Genomic DNA, 8,234 nt, shown 5'->3' on the forward strand with positions numbered 1-8,234 from the left:
ATTCAAATGCAGAACCTTTGAGGGAGCGTACGAACTACTTCACCATAGTGTTATTGTAAGTACCTACATTGTTACACATCTCAATAAATGAGCAACATGTTGCCTTAGATTGCCCTTATCAAAACACTGAAATTTCGGAGGTTGATAAATGAGTGGCATCTTTATTTCGTCCATTCGACGACTATAGGGCTTGGCATACACGAAAGAAGATTGCAGTGAACCACCATATTGGGCATGAATGGTGTCTGCAATCATATGTTGAAGTTGTTGGACGGACAAAGACCCAACGGAGAGTTGAGTGGTGTCACGCAACACGTTTTGAACAACTGTCCGATCATGCATATCTTGCTTTTGTTGGCGCTCTTAGACTTCTAACTCTTTGGCCTTGGAAGATCCTGAATTTTCATGATCTTCTTTAGCTGGTGGATTTTGTGACTTTAGCCTATGCATGAGTGCAACAATCTTTGCATCCTTGTCTTCCAACGACTTTGTTAATTTTTCAATGGTTAAAGTCATTTGTTGAATTCAATAATCTGAGCCCGATGCCGCTTCTATGACCATCACTGGCTTAAGTGATTCTTCAGATGAAGCATCATCCTCCCACCTTTGCTGAGAAGTGGCATGAGGGGATCCAGACAAGGATCTACCACCGGAAATGGAGCCCGAACGAGAACTTTTCGCTGAACTCATGATTTTTTCTGTCGAATGAGAGTTTGGCTTTTTGAAGGCAATTTTCATTTTGCCTTTGTTGGAGAACTTCTTCAGTGGTGTGACTAGTTGAGTCTTCCCAATTTTTGTTTGGGCCCTGGTCGCATGGAAGAGTTCAGCAAGTGTCTCTTCAAGATGAGTCATAGTTTGTTTCGCATTTTCGCCTGCCATTGCTGATATAGTAGTTGAAACTTGAAGATTTTGAGATCAAAAGATAAGAGGACAAAAAGGTCCCATCGGGCGTGCCAAGAAATTTGTACGACGAAATTTTGTATATTAAAATACAGAAATCATTACAAATTGTATTTTGATAAGTACAAGTGATGTTGACCTGATTGTTATTGCAAAATTGCAAAAATTCTCTAATTAATGATCTGAATATTTGAAGACAGGGGGCCACGTGGCTTGAATCCTGGTCTTCAAGAATTTGTTGAAAATTTGATTTGTCGAGACTTGAATTGTTCGAAACTTGAACTTCGGGGCTTAGACTTGGACTTGAATTTGATCTGATTTGAAGAAGACTTTGATCTCCTTGGACTTGACGTGAACCTTTTTGAAGAAGATATTGATCTTCTTGGGGTTCATCGAGTTTAGGTTTGAGAGAATTTCTCCGCTTCTTCCGATCTCGAAATTTCTTTAACACTTCGCGACGTTCTCTGCTTTATTTCTTACTTCAGCTTTCACCTCTCCTTCTACCTGTCGTATGGACCATTGGTCCTATGTTATAGGGGAGAATTCGTGCTAATTTTGATAATACTCAATTTATATTTAATTAAATGAGATAATTGAGTAATTATGATTTTATTTATTTGTTTGTTTATTTGATTTGATTTATTTATTTAAAATTTGGTATGGACCCTTGGATTTTATGGACTTTAGTAGACTTTAATTTAAGTGAGCTAATGATTTAAATCAACCCAATCCATTATTTATTTTATTTATTAATTTTATTTTATTTTTATGTCTACAGCTTCATCCATGTCTTCTCTGTGTTTTCCACACACTGCTAATTTTTCCTTTATTTTCTCTTTTAACCCTTTCTACTTCCTTCTTCCTTCTCCCACCTTCCCCGTCATCCTCAACTAGCAGAACAGTAGACTCAAAACATAAGTAATTATTCAAGCATAATTCAAAATATAAATTTACTCAAAATTTACTTTTACTTTTTAGCTTCGCCGAGCATTCTCTAAATCAAAAAATAAAAATAAAAATCCAGCGACAATTTCGGAAATTGGATGATCCAAGTAAAACAACAGATTGGGAGGATAATTAAGTTTTAATTCCTACTTCGAGTATTCAATATTCAGGATTTAAACTGACCGATCTTGAACGCGAGCTAATGGAGCGGTGAAGCAGTTCCTGTTCCTGCCGGGGCGGAGGCGGAGATTCATATTTCCGAGTTCCGGCCGCGGACGTGGAGACACCATTAACGTGCATTTTCATCGACCAAATCTGCCATTTCTCAAAATCTTAATTACACTGCAAGAAGGTCTCGAGCTTTAAGATGAACTTGGTAGGGATTGTATAGAGGGCTCTCAAACGGTGCAGTAGTAGCAGTTTCTGAATGTAAACTGGGATTTTCCCACGTGCTTTTCAATGGAGAGCGCAAATATTTCTTGGTTTTAAAATTATGGAGATTTCAATGTTAATCACTCATTTACGTCACGAATCTTCCATTAATCCCGATTATTAAACTTCAATATCTCAATTGTTCATTAACATTATTTCTAAGAAAATATGCTACCCAATCAATTCATATGAATAAAGCTCAAATTATGCTTCTTCAAACAATATTTAAACAGTATATGTTTTTAGCTTTTACAGCATTAAGACTGTTTAATTAAATGAAACTGTAAGATGCAATTGCTAATATTGGCTAATAGAATGACTAATATTGTAAGTAAAAGTGAAGTTTAGTAACTTAACTCAGACACGTTAAAGTTGGAGGACCCAATTGAGATTTCAAGTACAGAGACCAAAAATGAAATTGAGGAGCAAAGTTGAAATTTGTCCCAAAAACAAGAACTCGGTCCAACAAATAAAGCCAAGTAACGAACTCCGTAAAGAGGAGCAAAGTTGAAATTTGTGAATAAAACAAAATTTTACCAGGCTCTTACTTCAAATTACTACCTTTTTCCTTTTCCTATATGGAACTTCGATCTTTCAATTTGTACTAACCCCATTCTTTACAGTGTGTATCTTCAGTAGTTACTGTTCATCTGCCAGTTGCAGATCAATCCGACTGTGAAATCTGTAAAAAAATAAATAAAATAAAAATAAAAAAACACAGCGTCTCAGCACACTACCATAAATATGAATCAAAATCTATTGCAAACACCAGGCTCTTACTTCAAATTACTACCTTTTTCCTTTTCCTATATGGAACTTCGATCTTTCAATTTGTACTAACCCCATTCTTTACGTATCTTCAGTAGTTACTGTTCATCTGCCAGTTGCAGATCAATCCGACTGTGAAATCTGTAAAAAAATAAATAAAATAAAAATAAAAAAACACAGCGTCTCAGCACACTACCATAAATATGAATCAAAATCTATTGCAAACATAATCCATTGATTGCACATATGAATATTGAACAAAGATGCATGTGTAAGATACGAAACCGATGTCCACACTTACTTCTTTGGAGTTGTCAAGAAGCTCACTCCTTGCTAGATTTCGTCCAGAAAAATCCCTTTTTCCGAGTGGTGTGATTCTCAGAAAATGATCTAATTTCCTTTGACCCGATAGAGAAGCGCCGTCTCAAGAAACGGTTTCCTAAAGAGCTGCTAATTTTGGGATTTGTTCCGTCATGACCACTGCTTTTATCATGATCAAATTCAATGAGATTGCTATCAACCACCCAATTCCGGGATTGCTTTCTAGCCTTCAAATCCATTTCAGCTTTTAGTGCCTTTCCAGATATCTTCTCCCCAAGAGCACAGACTGGGCATTTTGGGTCGTATTTGTTGGTTTCAGCCGTCATGAACTCTAAGCACTCAGCATGGAAAACATGCCCACAAATTAAAACAGCAACCACATCAATTTCAGTGGTAACAATTAATTTTTGGCCACCCCATGAAGATCTCTCGATTAAAAGCTTTGAACAGATACCACATGTTTGGAGATTCAAGGAAGTAGACCCTGATAGTTGTTGGCTATCAAAAGACCACCTCTCTCTCCTAGTTCTTGTTAACTCTGAAAAGGCGGGAGATGAACAGTTGTTTGAAGACCCATCGTTGGAGCCCTGAGTAGGGAGCAATAAAGAAGATGCTTCTTCAGATATCGAAAATGCGGGTAACTTGCATTCAGGAATCCCGCTATCAGATACATGCCTTAATAGCTGGTGTCCTGGAGAACGACAACGCAACCTTGAAGGAGTTGAGTGTGGGGGAAGATGGTGAATTTTAGATGATAAAGAAGATGTTGTCAAAGATAAAGCAGAAGGTGCTGAAGTAGATAGCTTTGCAGGAGATGGGTATAAAACTGCAGGGGATTCTGTTGACTCTTTCATCTGGCCAATGGAAATGGAAAAGACAAATCAGATGAGAAAACCCATGTAACATATGTATTCAACATATGCAAACATTCAAAATACATTGTAATGCAAAATTCAACCAGTACGAACAGTACGCCACGTACCTCTGCTGAAGACCAGGAAATAGAAGGATCTGCAAAAACAATTATACAGACATCAAATGAAAAACCATGGAAAATTACTGTTCAACTAATTTTCCTACGATAAATATTAAAGAGCAAGAGAATAGGATGTCCATTGTCATGCGTCTGTGCCCAAAGAATAAACAAGTTAATGCACAGACAATCAGTAGATATGGTGTTGGGTCTATGAATCATTGAAGTTGTCTAAAAAAAGCATTGGCAATTTGCCTGAATTAAAGTCTAATGAATCTAGAAGTTCTTTACCATTTTTCAAAACCAAAATTTTTAATAGCTAAAGATAATTAACTACAGTAGTTATCGTTTCCGATTACAGATTTGCCATCAATCATAAAATCTGCAGATCCTAGTCAAAAGGTCGCCAGCTCAAGAAACATAAACGCCTTGTCAGATGTTTTGTAAGTGTATTAAATGCATAATGAACAGATAATATGCGACGAGAAATATAGAAACTCCAGGCAATGCGTAATGCCCCCATACATCAGATCTAGCTCTACAAGTATTAGAAATAAATCTAGTACCTTATCTCGTGATATACTACCTTTCTAGTACTCCATAGTCTCAATTATATGTAGCTTATGAAGTAACTCGATGAGCATGTTTATACAAATTTTAATAGAACACCCACTGAATTGGTTAACTTTTAATTTTTATTTTTGTCAAAAATTTGATAATTGCTAGAATTTATCTGAAACTAGGACCAGAAACGAATTGTATACAATTTTTTAACAGGAGCAATAGAGACAGTATCTAAATTGGCAAATTTGAACAAGTTCTTATTTAATTCTTATTCTGAGGACTCAATCCCGTGCTGCCGAAATGAACAGTTCGTCAGCACCTCACATCATAGATTGCAAACATATGTTTTCCATAGACTAAAATTATAAATATATAAAAATGAGTGGTGAATAATAAGATGGTAAATGTAACACTCTCAAGATGTGTGGATAAAAAGTGGTTTCAGTGTTTATAATCCGTTTATAAACATGAGCCAAACATAGGTCAAATAAACTGGAGAAAAATTAAAGTGCATTACGATGATCATATTTTTATATTTGCAAGGCATCTCAAAATTAAAAGAAATGAACTGCCTCATAGAGAATTACCAGAAGAAGGATGTCTAAGAATCCCAGTATTTTCTTCCAAAACTGGGGACTTTTGCCACACAAGTGACTGGGAACTATCTAATTGGATGCCCCCTTCAGAAGCAGAAGCAATTTCTACAGTGGCACCAGATTTGGCATCCAATGGATGACTGCCACCCCCTCCATCATGTACCCAATCCTCAAATGGCTCTTCTCCAGCTACTCGCCCACGATTATCCCATCTAAAGCTCCAAGAGGGTGAACGGCGGGCATGCCTCTGCAAAGCTTCACTGGGAGATCCTTTTGTTATAGGTTCTCTAGCTGCGACACAACATGCAGACCCCATGCTTTCTCACACACAGAACAAAGAATTGATTACTTACGGACAACTGTCTTTCGCATTTATGATCTCCGCAAAAAGAACATGAAGGATGCCAACTGAACATAAATCTCTGTATAAAGTGAAAGACGGCAATCAATCATCATCTGGTTACAGTGACAAGATTACAGATACACATTGCACCAAACAGTGGAGCAATAATCAAGCATGACCAACTTTCTAACCAAAATGTTACACAACATATCCCTGACACCTCAGGTCCTTAGCTGAAATTAAGTTAAGAACGTGATATAAATTTGTAATTTTCATAATATTGCTCTAAACTAATATGTAAGTAATGATTAAAAATAACATATATCAGTCCAGATGATATCTAAATTATTGATCACTGAAACAACAAATGACAGCTATCAATTTCCGAGGATATGAGGAACTAAAAATCATCATCTGACACATCAGAGAAAAGGTGGAAATAATTTCGAATGCTATGAGATATACTTCCCTTAATAGTTAATACAAGTCACACGTAAAAATGGTGGAAATAATATTGAATTCTATGAAATATGTTTCCCTTAATACGAGTCATACATGAAGTATAGCCCCTTTTTGAGCCTCATTCTATAAAAACTTATTTTTTTCCCAACTTATTTTCAACTACATTCTCCCAATAAAATAATTTTCCGCGTAACCTCAAATTTTTCCCTACTTTTTAACCACTCATTCTCCAAAAAAATAACAATTACAAAACCTGAATTCCCAAAAAATGGGCTCAAATACACGCATAATCTGCATGCTCTATGTAAGGTGGTGGTCACAATGAATAAAATTATGCCCAGAGCAAACATCCTCTGCCAACATATAAAAACAAAAAACAACAACACAATTCTACCCTCAAGAAAATTGCAATTGATGTACCATTTTCTCATAAGAAATACACTTTACCCAAGTAGTCCAGTTTCAATTATTTAAATTTAGGGATCATCGGAGTTCTTCCTGAACCACCTTAAAGACAGACGAATTAATAGCAAAGCCTAATACATATAATCCAGTAATGAGGGTTGTCATAAAACTTGGAAAAGCCAGAACCCAAAAGCTAGCCATTCAGGTTGGAGAACCCAAACCGATATAAACCGCACAAAGGAATGCTTCAGATGTGGGATTCATGTGCCCATACACCCCAATGAAAATCATGACAAAACACCATGTTTTCGACTCGACGTCCACGTCGAGCAGGTGCCCATACACCCTAAGTGATAACCGAGACCAGCAGACATGGTGCTTGCTCTGATACCATTGTCTATGACAATAGTCAAGTCATCCTATCAGACAGTATCTGTCCACGCATCACATTTATCAGATCACCAAAAGACTATTAAAATCCACATCAGAGTAACAAAAAGACATAAATGCTTGGATTCATTAAAAAGTAATTTAAACCGAGAAATCTTAAACAGAAGTAAATAATAAAACCTTCAAAATGAGATCAGAAGACATGGAGATCTAAAATTAATACGAAACAAAATCACAGTCCAAATTTATTTTCCCATCTAACCATTTTATTATTACCCTATATAATCCAAATAAGTTCCATTCTTATTTCCCCTTAAGCCCCATATTATTACCTATTTCCTTTAAAAGCACATACGAACACATAGTACTACAATATAAATATATTGTCTTTCGTGCAAAAACAAATGAAACTGACAAGATGAAACCGTGAGTCCTGCGATCTGAAAACCCTAGAAAGAGATATAAAAGGTGTAATAGAGAGAGATTCTGGTTCTTCCTTTTCTACATTTGGTGAGGAGAGAATTTATATTCTAGATTGGATGCGAATAAATAAAATAAATAATCCTAAATATTTATGCTGTTTGGAGTGGTTACCTTAGGTGCAAGAATGATTTGTTAAGTATTAATCACATTATTTAATTGATGAATCATTAAAAATACATGAAATTCATCATTAACTTATTCATCAATTAAATAATGTACCTTGTTACCGGTGCTTAACATAAGCTAAACACCAGTATTTAGGAGATCATTACTGACCTTAAGTTAATATTGGATTATAAATTTTATTTTTACTTATAACGAAGCATTGAGAAAAATAAAATGAAGCATCGAGTCATGTAAGCATTCTATATTTTGTGAAATACATCAAGAAAAATAGAGGTGGGTGAAGATGAAAACGAGTAGTTTGAAATAATTTTATTAGAAGAAATGTCAAAACGCGTACGAATATAAAAAATGTGAAGTTTTATTGACATTTAAATGCTATTTCATTTCTATTTTTTGTGGGCACCAATATTATTGTCATGATCATATTTTTAAGATCTATTTTTTCTTGAAGATTAGTTTTATTTATTATTATAGAAGATATCATCTCCAGTCTAAATGACAATGGACTCTTGATTCATTATTCATT

General features: G+C 35.5%; 1 protein-coding gene across 5 annotated transcripts; it reads right to left on the minus strand.

The window, feature by feature from the left end:
- Positions 1–2,600: 2,600 nt before the first annotated feature.
- Positions 2,601–7,658, minus strand: LOC111388140. 5 transcript variants are annotated; one of them, XR_002701514.1, is made up of 5 exons: positions 5,491–7,649; positions 4,349–4,377; positions 3,347–4,220; positions 3,071–3,186; positions 2,601–2,838 (listed from the first exon to the last, which is right to left on the minus strand). XR_002701514.1 is itself a non-coding variant. In XM_023012822.1 (5 exons), exons 2-4 carry the CDS (start codon positions 5,813–5,815, stop codon positions 3,369–3,371), a joined length of 1,206 nt encoding a protein of 401 aa, XP_022868590.1. In that variant the 5' UTR covers positions 5,816–5,921; positions 7,515–7,658; the 3' UTR covers positions 3,050–3,186; positions 3,347–3,368. The 5 variants fall into 5 exon arrangements, 4 of the variants coding, with proteins under 4 accessions (XP_022868594.1, XP_022868590.1, XP_022868606.1 ...); XM_023012822.1 differs by lacking the exon at positions 2,601–2,838 and having other exon boundaries at positions 3,050–3,186; positions 5,491–5,921; positions 7,515–7,658; XM_023012838.1 differs by lacking the exon at positions 2,601–2,838 and having other exon boundaries at positions 3,050–3,186; positions 5,491–6,075; positions 7,515–7,649.
- Positions 7,659–8,234: the final 576 nt, after the last annotated feature.

Source organism: Olea europaea, chromosome 3 (genome assembly GCF_002742605.1).
Source record: "Olea europaea var. sylvestris chromosome 3, O_europaea_v1, whole genome shotgun sequence".
NCBI classification, from domain to species: domain Eukaryota; kingdom Viridiplantae; phylum Streptophyta; class Magnoliopsida; order Lamiales; family Oleaceae; genus Olea; species Olea europaea.